The sequence below is a fragment of the Ochotona princeps genome, chromosome 3 (genome assembly GCF_030435755.1).
Source record: "Ochotona princeps isolate mOchPri1 chromosome 3, mOchPri1.hap1, whole genome shotgun sequence".
Taxonomy (NCBI): Eukaryota; Metazoa; Chordata; class Mammalia; order Lagomorpha; family Ochotonidae; genus Ochotona; species Ochotona princeps.
In genome coordinates this window covers 91,994,712-92,009,392 of record NC_080834.1, presented here as the reverse complement: position 1 = coordinate 92,009,392, position 14,681 = coordinate 91,994,712, and the positions used below count along the sequence as shown (strand labels likewise).

The window sequence follows — 14,681 nt, the reverse complement described above, 5'->3', positions numbered from 1 at the left end:
AGAGAGAGAAAGCTTCCTGCTAATGTGCCTGGGAAAGGAGCTGATCACAGTTCAAGTATTTTGGCACCTGTATTCATGTGAGAGACCAGGAAGAAGCCCCTAGATCCTGGCTTTGGCTTGGCCCAGCCCCCACTTTGCAGTCATTTGGGGGAATGAAACAGCAGATGGAAGATCTCTCCTGCCTCTCCCTCTCTCTGTAACAGTCTTTCAAATAAAGCTTTAGAAAATATTTTTTTAAAAAAAGAAAAGAGAGAATTGATCACCAGAAGGAAGCGAGGGGAAGCATTCTTCCATGGGCTCCTGTACGGTGCAGGTGAAAGGTGGGGACACCAAGATGTTGGCTCCTCTGTACTTGTAGGCTTAGCCATGTGCTAGAATGGACAGGGGGCTCTTGCAGGGGTCCCACGTTGCAGCCACAGAGAGGCCCTGAGGCAAGGAGATACCCACATAGCTGAGGCAAGGTGCGCTCAAGTTACTCCTGCACATAGACAAGCTGGGTGGAGAACTAAACGGTGGTCATTGGAGGTGTCTGATGGAACCAAGGACCATCAAATGTCCTCTATTCTCCATAAACAAAACAGTATTTCCACTTACTGCTCAAAGTCGGGGTCTACTCGTGATTTTCCTAGCATCTTTCAGCTGCTTCTCCAGCCATGGACAACCTGCAAGGTGACTTTCCTGGTTGTAGCACAACGTAAGCAAAGACCCCCATCCTGGAAGCAAGGACTCTGCCTTCCGTCTGTGAAAGGGCTATAAGGAGTACAGAGAACCAGGTGCACCCACCACTCATGACTCTCAGTCTTCAAAGTTCTGCTTGGGCTGGTAGGAAGCTCAGGGACTGGGTCAGTGTTTCTCTTGCGTCTGCCTGCTCCTTTGCCTTACACTTTTGTCTCCGTAATTTATCTAAATATAGACCTGCCACTAATGTGCCCTGCTCTCTTTTCTCCTCAGCCTGTCTCTCAAGCGTGGTGGTGTTGAGGGGGGAAGGAGTCGCTAGGAGGAGACCCTGGTATGTGGTCAGTTTCCCTTTGAGGCTGGATTGTTGAAATTCGTGCTAGTTTTAAAGGATCTCTAACTGCTGAGGCCAGGGAAGGCGTTGCCTCCTCCCCTGGGTTTCCCCACTTCCTGGAGGCACACCTTCCCTCCCCAGCCCGTGGCTTCTGGTGGAGGCTGAATTCACGCGCGCGCGCACACACACACCTTCCACCCCCACCCGCGGCTTCTAGTGGGGGCTGGATTCTCCCCTCTGAGTACACACACACATACACACGCACACACCACCGCCACCACTACCCACCCCCGCCAGTAAGCGTCTAGGAAGGAGATGGCGTGAAGGGGTCTGCGCCCGCCTGGAGGCCGAGAATGGAACGGCGGGGGTGGGTTCATCTCGGGCTGGGTGCCTAGCCATTCCGGGCACCTTGAGCCAGAGCGCCGGCCTAGCGCCCGAGGGCGAAAGAGGCGGCTCGGGATCACTCCCCGCCCCCGCGCCGCCCGCCGTCCCGCCCCGCTGGGCGCGGCCCCAACGCGCGCACTCTGGTGTGGAGGGCATCCCGGCGCCAGAAAGCGGAGGCTGCGAGGCCGCGCGAGTGGGAACCGGTGTAGGGGCTTCGGAACGGAAACGCGGCGGCAGCGCCCCTACTAGGTCCTTCAGGCCCGGAGCGCGGCCCCGGGCTAGGGCAAGCGCACCTGCCGAGCATTCCGCAGCGGAGCCCCCCGCCCAGTTGGTTTGGGGTAAGACGAGGGTGTCAGCACGTCTGCACCCGCGCCCTCCGCTCCCTTTGGTCTGGCCTCGGGCGACCCCTAAGCCCCGTCGCCCGGATGCTGGTGGGGAGAGGGGACGCGGCGGCCTGTAGGCCGCGCCCTACCGGCCGCGACGGGGCCGAAGTAGGAACTTGGAGCCGGTCTCGCTAGGCTCGTGTCCTCACTCGTTGCCCTCCAGAGCCTCGGGGCGCACGATGGGGCGTTGATTATTCAGAACTATGTGCTCCCGTGGGAGACCCTGGATGGCTCCCACGGGGACTTGGCCTCCCCTGCTGGCCTCAAGACAAGAAGGAACTGGCCCGGCTCACGCGGCAGTCAGCTGTGTGCTGCAGACGCCGCCTCCGTCCCTACCCATCTCCTCGATTTGGTCCCGTGTCCCTTGAGCTCCGGCGTCCTCCACGCGCGTACTTGGGGGTGCTCCCTCCCCATCCGCCACGCCCTGGGGAACGATGCTGGACCGGCCGCCACTTGAGCGTGAGGTGGAGCGGCTTGAGCCTCGCGGCAGGAGAACTAGGAGGACCGACACGGTGGAGGAGCTGCGCGGGGGGAGGGTGCAGGCCGAGGGTTCCGGGGAGACGGCCTGCCTCGGTCCGGCCGGGGAGGCAGTGGGGACCGCGAGGACACTGGGGCTTTGTCTGGGCGGTCCCGGCCTGGCCAATGGGAAGGCGGCCCTGGCCGAGCCCCCCCCCCATCCCCACCGGCTCCTTGCCCTCCCGCCCCTTGGCGTCCCTGCGCGGCCTGCGCGCTGAAGTGTGCCGGAGACGGCGGGGACCCGGCCCCCGGATGGGGCCGGTCCTCCGGGCGGCGGTGGCGGGGGTTCCGCCCGCTGGTCGCCGCGGGGATGGCTGCGTGGGTTTTCCAGCTTGTCGGCTGATGGAGAAACACGCTTAAGCTTGCGGTTGCTCCCCTGAAGCCTTGTGGGGGAGGCACCTAGTTCGTGACCAGGGCGCGCCGTCTGTGGGCCTGGACCTGCTGGGATCCTTTGTGGAGAAGGCAAGGAACTTAAATACATTTATAAGGTGTCTGCTTCTTGTCAGGCACTGGCGGGATAGTTTGAGGGGCCGGAAGTCAGTAATTGAAAACATGGGTTCCGGTGGTGGGGTGTGCACAGCCCAACGAGGTAAATACTGTTAAGCACAGGAGGAAAGTGTTTGGGAAATGGGCTGATTTTGATAAAGGATTAGGACGGGCATCCTGGAAGCGGCCAGCTCAGACTTTGTGAAAAACACAGGTTTGGAATAGACTTAGGCAGGGAATTGCTAGGAGGTGGTGCAGATGAGAGGGTGTGGTTGGGAGTAAGAAAAAGGGCCCAGGTGAGGACCAGGGCTCCCAGCTATGTGCACTGAAACGTGACACAGCTTCTGGAAGGTTCCTTTCTCTCTTCATTGTATTAGCATCAATCAGTGTCACGTCTTACATCTAGACCATTTTGGAAAATATTTGTAATTGTTCCTTCACACTTTCCTAGCTGGTCTATGGTAAATGGGAATAGACCTGCCTTCAAAATAGAATGGTTCTGGTGAACTCTTAAGGTTCCCATGTGGAAACATGGATAAGACTGCAGCTTTTAAGAAAAAGGAAAAAAAAAAAAGATTGTTGGGACAGCACTCTGGCTCAAGAGGCTAATCCTCTACCTGCAAGCACTGGCATCCGGTTCATGTCCCAACTGCTCCACTTCCCATCCAGCTCACTGCTTGTGGCCCCTGTCTTCCCTCCTGTCTGTAAACCTGTCTTTCAAATAAAAAATAAATGTATATTTTTAAAAGATGCCCTCCCCCGCCCCATTAGGAGGAATGCCTGTGTTTGATTCCAGGCTCTGTGTCTTGAACACAGCTCCCATCTGTTGAGTACCCTGAGAGGCAGCCTTAATGGTTCAGATAATTTGGTTTTTGCCTCCTACCTTGGGAGAATTGGATTGCATTCTAAGGCCTTAGCCCAGCCCTTCGTGTTGGTGTTGTGCCGGATTTTGATATCCCCAGAAAATCTTCAAGTCTGAAGTCGATACTAAGGCATAAAAGTGGTTTATTCAGGGTAAGGTAGGTCTCCCAGCAGGGCTGTGCGGGGGAGGGGCAGCTGCAGAGGCTGCTGCAGGAGCAGCAGGGAGGGCCAAAGAGGAGGCAAAAAAGGGCTGAGCTTGAACAACACAAGGTTCTTATACACTTCAGGACAATTCTATATAATTATACAGTCACCATTGGTCAGTTTTAACTGGTAACTTTCAAAAAGAGCAAGTTGGCAGGCTCCTATTGGTAGATTTGAAGCAAGCAACTTCCAAAAGGTACAAACTGATGGGCTGTAGGACAGTAGGTCTTATCAAACACCAGGTACCTCATTCCTGAGGTGCTAGGTGTCCTGCCTGGTGTCACATAGACTGACAGGCCTGCAGTTCACATAGCCCCCAGCCAGCCATTACAGTGAATCACAAAGGCAGAAAACACCTAGGTTCTTAATTGGGAGTGTTTGAAGGGGGTGATCCAGTGGATGGGTGCCTGCTGTCCCTTTCTGTGTTTGTCTCTCAATAATAAAAACATAATAATAATGAAGATTTGTGGATAGGTGAGACTTGGAATGCCATTAACCACCCAGCAGGCAGTCCTGTAACTAGGAGCAGGTTTCAGGGGAGGTGACAGGGTTGGAGAGATTTACTGGGGAGCAGACAGCTCGTAAGTCATGTTTAAAACTGTGACAGCTCACTATGGTGTGACCACAGGGCAGGAACCGAAGGCTGGGCCTCCATCATTGTGTGATCTGGGTGTTGGGTGGGTCAGGTGCGTCCCAGGCACAGAATACTTGATCTGGCCATTGTGATAATGGTGATGATGATCTCTGTAACATCTTTGTAACTCCGTGTGGCAGAAGTATACCTGCGGTTAGCATGGCGAGCACCCATGGTTTGTTTACTGAAGGAGGGGAAGGAGCCCACCTTCTGCGAGTTTTGGCTGCAGGTAATGGAAACTTCGGGCTCAGACGCATGGGGAAGAGTGACACAGCTTGCCTGGCAGAGCTGCGGGCAGGAGGGCAGCTGCTCTTGTTCTATTTTCTGCTATTTCCAGCTCGTCTCCTGCTGCCAGCACATGTGTCCACACCCTTCCCCCTCCCTCACTCACTCCCCACCGCCCCCAGTGGCTTTCTCCACCTCCCTGTGGCTGCGGGGCCCAGCAGATAGCAGCTGACCTCGCTCAGCAGCCAGGTCACATGGCCCCACTCCCTACAGAGGCCAGTCCACATTCTTTCCAAGGAGAAAGGGGACAAATGAGGGGTTCATGTCAGGCCTGTGACTCTCCCTGGCCTTGTCCGCTGTGACAGAAGGAACAACCTCTCTGTCCAGCTACAGTTGCCAAGGCCAAGTGCTGTGGGCAGCCAGCAGGTCTGACTGGATGGGAGCATCAGATGAGCCGGACAGACCTCCCCTAAAAGGTGACTCTGTAGAGTATTTACATTGTGTTATCAGGGGAGAACTGACTGGGCACCAGTCTGAGCTGGTGACTGGAGTGGCTCCGGACCAATCAAAGTTCAGTAGGCGTGTCTTTGCTGAATTAAGCTGCCAAGTTAAAGACATCCCCAGCTGTTGAAAGTCTGTGTAAGGCGCCACAAAAGTCCCACTTAGTAGGTGTGTTAAAGTGACCATGAGAGCTCTGTTTGATAGGTGTCTTTCTGGATGAGGACTTTATAACTTGATCTTTTTTTTTTTTTCATTACCTCAAGAAACTCCAAGTAACTATGAATTTAGCACACATAGTTGGGCAGGGCTAAAAGATGTTTCTTAACTACTTTTTAAAAAATTTAATGAACTAATTAATTAGCTATTTTTGAGAGATAAGAGATCTCTGATTTGCTGGTTTACCCCCGCCCCCCCCCCCCCCCAGTGCCCACAACAGTCAGAGCTGGACCAGGCCAAAGCAAGGAGCCAGGCATTCAGTCTGGGTCTCCTGTGTGGGTGGCAGGGACCCAATTCCTTGAGCTACCATCTACTGCCTCCTGTTGTGCACTGGGAGTGGAGCCAGAACTGGAACCCAGGCACTCTCCAGTACAGGATGCAAGGATTTTACATACTTCCCCTAACTCCTGCCGCCATGGGCTGGAGCTTTGAAACAAGATTGTGCTAAAATGACCAGGAGGAAAATGGCCAAAGGACAATACATCTCCACATGGTTATGGATCTCTAGACACCAGTGGTATCTGGGGCAAAGGTTTTAACGCAGTAAGTGCAAATTTCTAGTGAGTTGTAGCATAACTTAGCTGGCTCATGTTGCTTTTGAAAACACTAGCCTGGGGCCTGGCGTGGTGGCCTAGTAGGTAAAGTTCTTGCCTTGAACATACCGGGATCCCATATGGGCGCCGGTTCTAATCCCGGCAGCTCCACTTCCCATCCAGCTCCCTGCTTGGGACCTGGGAAAGCAGTCGAGGATGGCCCAAAAGCCTTGGGACACTGCACCCATGTGGGAGATTCGGAAGAGCTCCTGGCTCCTGGCTTCAGATCGACACAGCACTGGCCGTTGTGGCTCACTTGGGGAGTGAGTCGTCGGACGGAAGATCTTCCTCTCTGTATATCTGACTTTGTAATAAAAATACATAAATCTTTAAAAAGAAAACACTAGATTTGCCAGCACGTTCATGCACGCGCGCGCACACACACACACGCTGTCCCAAAGAGCGGCCACGTCAGACACACTGGAGGTTTGCTGCCCAGATTTTGAAATCTTAGCAGAGACCTATGGTCTTCAGCTCCTCAGTGTGGTTACCTGCATTAGGGTTGAACTAAGTAAACAGGGTCTTCCCCTCCCATGTGGTGGTGCCAATCATCTAGGCTTCTTTTTTTTTTTTATTATTTTTTTTAAAGATTTATTTTTATTACAAAGTCAGCTATACAGAGAGAGGAGGAAAGACAGAGAGGAAGATCTTCCATCTGATGATTCACTCCCCAAGTGAGCCGCAACGGGCTGGTGCGCACCGGGAACCAGGAACCTCTTCCAGGTCTCCCACATGGGTGCATTGGGCCGTCCTTGACTGCTTTCCCAGGCCACAAGCAGGGAGCTGGATGGGAAGTGGGACGGCCGGGATTAGAACCAGTGTCCATATGGGATCCTGGCGCGTTCAAGGCGAGGACTTTAGCTGCTAGGCCACGCCGCCGGGCCCCATCTGGGCTTCTTATCCAGAAACCCTTCCAGTCTTCCTGTCTGAGGCCTGCTCCCCTGTCCCTGTTTCCTGTGAATGCCCTGCCTCTTCTGAGATATCAGGTCCTGGCTATGTGTGCCCTGCCCATGGCTCACAGGTGAAAAAAAAATAACTTTGTCTTCTGCAGGTCAGAATACAATGTAGGAAGCCTAACATCAGAACAGGTGCTTTATTGGAGAGAAGGGGTGCTTGCTTCTCAAGGGTGATTACTTACAGTAAAGAGGGGGTGCCCTTTGTGGGGGGACCCCAGACATCCCTAGCATTAGAGAGGTTTCTCTGAAACAAAAGATTGAATGTCAGCGTCTTGACTTGGATGATATCTTAAGGAATTTGGTCCCCAATGATCAAGCCCCCCTGCTCTTCATCCTGGGGCATCTCATTGTTTATTTGCTGTTCCAAGCAATGGAGACCATCCCTGGCTCCCATGGCTGCTCTGCCTTTTTCCTCACTGTACTTGCCTCTGACAACCATTTCCATTCCCAGACTAAAAGGCAAGGGAGTAGCATTTCAAGTTTGAGAAGTGAATATTTATAGAGAAAGCCCAGCGCAGAACTTTAAGGTGACAAGCAGCATTCTTGAAGAGTCTTTGGGAGGCCCAAGGTCTGTTTTATTGTTGGGAGTGAAAATAGCATTGAGTCTCAGAACAAAGAAAGAAGTCTGCGCTGGTATGGTCCCAAGTGCAAGAGACTGCATTGTGGAGCAGGCTTTTCGGTATTAGTTAAGGTGCTGCTAAGGAGGCAGCGGGTGATGGCTCAAGGACTTGGGTCCCTGTCACCCGTGTGGGATACCTGGATGGAGCTCCTGTCTGCCTTCCTCAGCATGGCCCACCTGTGCTTGGTTGCAAGGCATTTGGGGAGCAAACCAGCAGGTGGGAAATCTGTGTCTGTCTCTGCTTTTTTTTTTTAAAGATTTATTTTTATTACAAAGTCAGATATACAGAGAGGAGGAGAGACAGAGAGGAAGATCTTCCGTTCGATGATTCACTCCCCAAGTGAGCCGCAACGGGCCGGTGCGTGCCAATCCGATGCCAGGAACCAGGAACCTCTTCCAGGTCTCCCACGCGGGTGCAGTGTCCCAATGCATTGGGCCGTCCTCGACTGCTTTCCCGGGCCACAAGCAGGGAGCTGGATGGGAAATGGAGCTGCCGGGATTAGAACCGGCGCCCATATGGGATCCCGGGGCATTCAAGGCGAGGACTTTAGCCACTAGGCCACTGTGCTGGGCCCTGTCTCTGCTTTTAAGTGAACAAAAGAGCATGAGAGAGAAGGCTACAGGGTAAATGTGTTATTCAGTGGACTAAGTTTTTAATTAATTTTAAACTGTTTGCACTCCAGGACTTTGAGATACTGTTGTTTCTGCAGAAAATAATAAATTGGAAGCAGCCCTCTAAATGGTCTGCTTTTTGCTGCTGGAGCAGGATACCTGAGCCTGGGTCATTTGTGGGTGATGTGGCTCACGGTTCTGGGGGCTGGGGCATCCAGGAGCATGGCACCAGTACCTACTCAGCTTCTGGGAGGCCTTGTGCTGGTTTCAAGGTGGGTGTGGAAGAGGCAGGGTATGAGAGGACTTGGGTTGTAGCAATGTACACTTTCCATAGCTGATCACATCCCACAGGAGTGCGAAGACTCCACGAAAGCATTGATCTCCCTTAACCCATCCAATCATGTCTTCAAGGCCCCACCTCTCCACATCCCATACAATGGCCATCGAACTTCAGTATGAGGCAGCAGCTTGTGGTGCTGCGTGTTAAGCCACAGCTTGTAATACCAGAATCTCACATCAGAGCACTGGTTCTAGTCCTTGCTCTTCTGACTCCAGTCCAGCTCTCTGAATGAGCACAGGAAGCTACCAAATAATGACTCAGGTTCTTGGGCACCTGCCACTTGCATGGGAGATCTTGCAAGTGGAGTTCTGGGCTTCTAGCTTCAGCCTATCATAGCTCAGCCGTTGTGACCATTTGAGGAGTAAACCAGTTCTCTCTCTCTTTCTTTCTCTCTCTCTCTCTTAAATGGTAAAACTTATAGAGGATAGAGGCTTGATCCCTTTGTGGAGTTTTGAAGTGGGTGTGGTTCAGGCTCCTTGGGGGTGTGCCCTCGGAAGACAGGAGGAAAGGGTGGTTACAAAAGCTAAGCTGGGTACAGCCTTTCTTTCCTTTCCTTTGGTTGGGACAGGAGCAAAACTAAAGCCCACACAGATCAGCAGTCAGACATGACTGAATAACCCTGCCCCACCGCTCTGTAGCCTGAAGATGACACCAGGTTATACATGGCCTCAGTGCGGAAAGGCTGGTTTACCCTTCTATGGGGAGGGAAGGGAAGGGTGTGTGTGTGTGCTAATTTACATTGAGGAGTGTCTTGTCTTGCAGCTCCAGATCCCTTGCCCAGACTCCACTCCTCACCCCCACCCCCAGCCCCCGTGTGTCAGTGGCGGGAGGGAGGAGATCTGGGTCAAACAGGAAGGGCCACCTGGGGCATGCAAGTGCTCAGGCAGTGAGGGTCCCCACAGGCAGGTGCTTTCCTTGGCATGGGGAGTCTGGAAAAGGGAGCAGGGCTCACCAGGCTGAACTGTCCTCTGCCCCACCTTAGCACTTGAGTGCAGCCCCGGGTGAGTTGCCTGGTCCCAGCTCCAGACCTGAGCCCAGCAAATCCCGCCCACTGCAACTTTGCAGCCTAGAAATGACATGGCCGCTCCTGGCCTCAGCACTGAACTTGATAAGGTCACACTGAGGATGCATTTTGTGTTTCAGAAGCCTCAGGAGGAAGAGGAAGTGACCCTCCTTCCTGTTGTCCACCATGCTGGCCGCCCGCCTCTCCAGACCCCTGTCACAGCTCCTGGGAAAACCCTTGAGTGTCCACGACAGGCAAAGTGGAGCAAGGTAAGCCGCCGAGGGCAGGGTTGGCCCTGGCCAGGGGAAGGGGGCACTTTCTGGGCAAGGAGAACCTTTGATATACGGGCACTATGGGTAGAGCTGAAGTCAGACTGGCTTCAACACCCAAGGACACCCACAGGTGTGCTTGGGAGATATCCTGCAGGACTAATAGCGCAAAGGGGCGTGGCCTTCTACCTTCCCTGGAGACCTGTGTGTTTTGGGAACCTTCAGGCTTGCACAGGAGCCCCTCTGGAAGGGGCAAGGCTTCTCAACTCCCCTTTCCCTGGCTCCCTCGAATGTGAGTGTCTTACACACAGTGCAGGCAATGAAGTTGGGCTGTTGCCACTGATGGAACTGCAGAGCTAATGGACAGCCCTTACTCAAAAGCTGCCAAGTGGCCCACCCAGGAATCTCTCTTGCCCAGGCTACCATACAGAATCCCACCTTCCATTAAGTTGTCCTGTCTTCTTGCTCTCTTTCCTGAGGGCCTAGGCCCCAGTCCTTTTCCATTCGTGGCTTTGGCATTCAGAAGGAGCGCTGCGTGGTTGTTCTGGAGATTTTCATGGTTTGGGTCTGTGGGAGATTTGCTCTGGGTTTCATCCAGGTATGTGTGGCTGGTGAGGGGTCTGGTGGCACGTGGTGGTGTCTCCCTCTACATCACATCAGGAAGCACATGGTGCGCACAGAGCTTGAACAGTGAATCTTTTGTCCTTTGCTTGTGAGAGCAGTTCGCTCAAAATGTTTTGACAAGTCACTGAACTTTTGTATGGTTTAGGAGAATTATGAAACAGTACAAATGCATTTTTTAAAATGATTTGCTTATTTTTATTTGAAAGGCAGATTTGCAGAAAAGGAGAGACAGAGAGAAACAGAAAAATCTTCCATCTGCTGGTTCACCCTCCAAATGGGCACAACATCCAGAGCTGATCTGAAGCCAGAAGCTTCTTCCAGGTTCCCCACATGGGCACAGTGGCCTAAACACTTGGGCTACCTTCCTCTGTTTTCCCAGTCCTAAGCAGGGAGCTGAATCAGAAGTAGAGCAGCCATGATATGAGCTGGTGCCCATATGAGATGTCAGTGCTGTGACAGAGGCTTAAGCTACTATGCCACTGGAACTGGCCCAATAATGAAAATTTAAATAACTCTTCTTCATGGGCAGATGAGGTGTTGTATTAGGCTAGTCCTCTGCCCTATGGCACCAACATTTCATATGGGTTCCTGTCCTGGTTGTTCTACTTCCCATCCACCTCCCTGCTTATGAACTGGGAAAGCAGAGAAGGATGGCCCAAAGGCTTGAATCCCTGCACCTGCATAGGAGACCCAGAAGAAGCTCCTGGCTGCTGGCTTCAGATCAGCTCAGCAGATGGAAGATGGTTTTCTTTCTGTTTCTCCTTCTCTCTAGGTAAAATCTGCCTTTCCAGTAACAATTAAGTAAATCTTTAAAACAAAAACAAAACTCTTCTTCTAGAGCTTCTGCGACTCCCTTACCCAAGGGGGTCTCATGAGCTGTGCTACTGCATTTTTCTCTTTTGCAGCCTGTTCCAAAGAAAATTAAGACATGGAGTGGGGGGGGGGAAGGGGTCTTTGGGGGGATAGTTCTTTTCTGTACTATTTCAAGGAAGTGAAGTTGAATATCAGGTTAAATTTAAGGCTCCAGTGGATAGAAAATCAGCCTTTTTTATACTGGTAAAATATGTCCAGAAGAACATGCATCTAAGCTTGGTGCTGCAGTCACCTACTTGCATTTGTTGGAGCTCAGAGGCTTGACTTGGAGATGGGGCTTCAGCTGCTGGATGACCTGGTGTGAGCGGAATTTGAAATGTGCCCCAGCAGTCCCTCCTTGGCAGAGAGGGCTGGAGGCCGCTGGGAGGCATTGAGCCTGCCGTGTGGACGAGATTTTAAAAGGTGATGGGTTTTTGGCAGTTTTTTTTTCTTGGTGAACACTTCCTGAAAATGGCAGCATTTGTCTCAAAAGAGACCCTTTAGAGATTATTTTTTTAATAGAGGAGAAAATCCCAAAGAGAGTTAAAAGACTTTTGTGAAGACTTTTATCTCCAACTTCCAGGAACATGGAGCAACCAAAAGCTTTGTTTGAGGGGGCAGAAGGGCTGCCCAGTGCTGGATGGTTGGGGGATGTGGAAAGCCCACGTGCATGCTTTGTCCTCAGGGAGAGGGTGTCGGCAGAGGCCAGTGGGGGAGGCCAGGGGCAGCAGGAGGGCTGGCGTGACAAGTGATCAGGCAGGGGCCAGATCGGAGCCCTGGGGGAGCGGAGAGAAGTCTGGTCTGATGGTTCAGCTTGAATCTCAGCTGGGCAGAGCCAAACACTTGGATCTCCACCTGTGGGTGGTGCTGAACAAGTGACCTTGCAGCCTCCGATTGTCCACGTCCTGAGGTGGCAAGGTCACCACGTCTCCTCGCAGCAGCCCTGCCTACTTAGCAGAAACCTGTCTACCTGTGACTGCCACCCCTTCTTCCCAGGCCTGTCTCTAAGATCACACTGACTGAATGACCCCTCCTCCTGGATCGCCAGGCCACCCCATGTGCCCCCTCTTTTCGTGTATGTGTGTGTGTGTGTGTGTGTGTGTGTGTCTTCGTGTGTGTCTCCCATACTTCCCCACACAGCTTCTGGGAGTCCTTCTTCCCCAGTTAGGATTCCCTTCTGACCCACACTGAGCAGGATGCTCAGTGCCACTCACATGCCACCAGGGTAGAGGTGCCTGCTCTTCATGTCTGCCCACCCTGCCAGATACCCAATAATCTCAGCTAACCGGTTCTGCACAGTCCTCAGGTTCTGAATTTCTAGCTGTGTTTGAATGTCTTTAAATACCTCTGCCCGGCCCCCATCACCCCCGCACCCTGGGGCACTGCCTCCTGGGTTGCCATGACACTCCATTGCTCAGCTATGGCAGCCCAGACGAGACGCATGCTATGCCAGGGACCCAACCTGGGCAGGGAGGAGGCCTTTGGCAGCTACATCTTATCTGTGACTTGTGGTTGCCTTAGGTTTTATTGTTATGATGAAATGCCTGGGTCACTTGTAGAGTAAGGCCAGTTTATTTTGGCTCCTGGGTTAAGGGCCACATCCAGCAATGGTCTTGCTGAGAGTTCCCAGGCTGTGCAGGGCATCATGTGGCAAGGGACAGGGAGTGTGTATGCATATCCTCCTCTTTTTTTCCTTAAGATTTATTTATTTATTTATCTTAAAAAGTTGCAGAGAGAGAGAGAGAGAAAGGGAGAGGTGGACTAAAGGACTTGGGTCATTTTCCACTGCTTTCCCAGGCACATCAGTAGGGAGCTGAACTGGAATTGGAAGAGCCAGAACTCAAACCAGTGACCCTATGGGATGCAAGCATTGTAGGCAACAGCTCTGCTATACTATAGCAGGGGACTCATGTTCTCCCTTCTCATCAAGTTACAGGGCCCCACTCCAATGCCCTTATCTGACCCTGATCATCTCCCATAGGCTCCACCGTCTCAATATGTGGCTATGGGAGTTGAACTTCAATATGTGAACCCGTGGTGGTTGCACTCAAGCTGTATCCTGGTCATGGCCAAGGCCAGCCGGACCCAATTCTGGTGGCAGGTGCCGGCTGAGCCTGTGATTCCCCTGAGCTGCCCTTTGCCGTGTTCATCTAATCCCACCTCTTTAGGTTCCACCTGCGAAACGCACTCCTGGCTCAACTCAACAGGAAGCTGGGATTCTGATTCGTGACACGATCCACTAGGGGACTAGAAATGCAGGCTGGAAAGGTGGGGAGGAAACCAGGATGGGGAGGCCTCCCAGATGCAGCCCAGCATGCTGCAGGGTGCCAGGGTTCTGAGGAGCAGCAGCTGCTTCCACAGGCCCAGAGTCTGCCTCTGCTGTCCTTTCTGATCCTGCTTGTCCTCCGAATCTGGTGGCCATACCTTGCGAATGGGTGCTGACTCTCCCCAGTACACCTGTGAGCCTGTTGAGCAGTCAGTACTAAGAGGCTTGGTTGACCAATTGCTTGCCACTATAGGCCTCACCCCATCCCCAACTCCACTTTAGCACACTCTAGGAAAATATGTACTGTTTGGTAGTTTGGGGGTTGAACTTAAAACTCAGAGACATTCTTTGCCCTGGCAGGCCAGCAGATTCCTTGGATTTGTGTCACACTGAGGAAAGCAGGGACCCTTATAAATCTGAGCTGCTGTGGTTTCTTCCTGTCATCCTGAGGGTGCCACAACACATTGTATCTTCTATGACTTGTGACAGAGAGTGTCTGTCCAGCAGGAGACAAGACGACAGGAGGAAAAGGGCAACAGTGCCACCTCCAGAAAGCACACTGTCCTCGCAGCCATGGCAGGCCTTTGCCGACTCCTCGTTGGCCATGGCCAAGGGAGTGGCGTGGGAGGAGCTGGGTGCATGGCCATCCCAGGACATGATCCAGACCTGGGCAGTGAGGAGGAAGTAAAGAGTGGATGTGGGCAGGCAAACAGTAGTGTATGCTAGCCAAGAGAGCCTGGGGCTTGGGCAGTCCGGAGATGGAACAGGGAACTCCTGGGGCAAGAATCTCCCATTCCTGGGAGAACTTTCCAAGTCTGCTTGTACAGGCAGAACAGAGCGGGGAGAAAAAGAAATCGTCCCTCCTGGGGATTCTGATTTCATCGGTCGGGGTGAGGCCAGGTGTGAGAAGTGTTGAGAAAGCCTTCCTGTGTGTGTGTGTGTGTGTGTGTTTTAATGATTTCATGAAAAAAAACTCTAGTCTGTACAAAAGTAGAAAGTAATGCAGGTGGAACCTCCCTCATCTGTCAAGCTGAAGGCTGGATGCCCCCAGCTCTGGGACATGGCTGTGCTGCCAAAAGGGGAGCATTTCACGCCTGACCTTAGATGATGAGTTACGGGCAGAGCATG

General features: G+C 52.7%; 1 protein-coding gene across 1 annotated transcript in view; it reads left to right on the top strand.

Annotated features, from left to right (window-relative positions):
* The first annotated feature begins 1,513 nt into the window (after positions 1-1,513).
* The window catches only part of BDH1 (3-hydroxybutyrate dehydrogenase 1), a 30,852-nt gene continuing 17,684 nt past the window's right edge, over positions 1,514-14,681 (top strand). The window contains exons 1-2 of the mRNA XM_004577807.3: positions 1,514-1,731; positions 9,683-9,811. Of these exons, the coding sequence (XP_004577864.2) occupies positions 9,729-9,811 (83 nt within the window). The 5' untranslated portion in view covers positions 1,514-1,731; positions 9,683-9,728. The remainder of the gene's footprint in view (positions 1,732-9,682; positions 9,812-14,681) is intronic.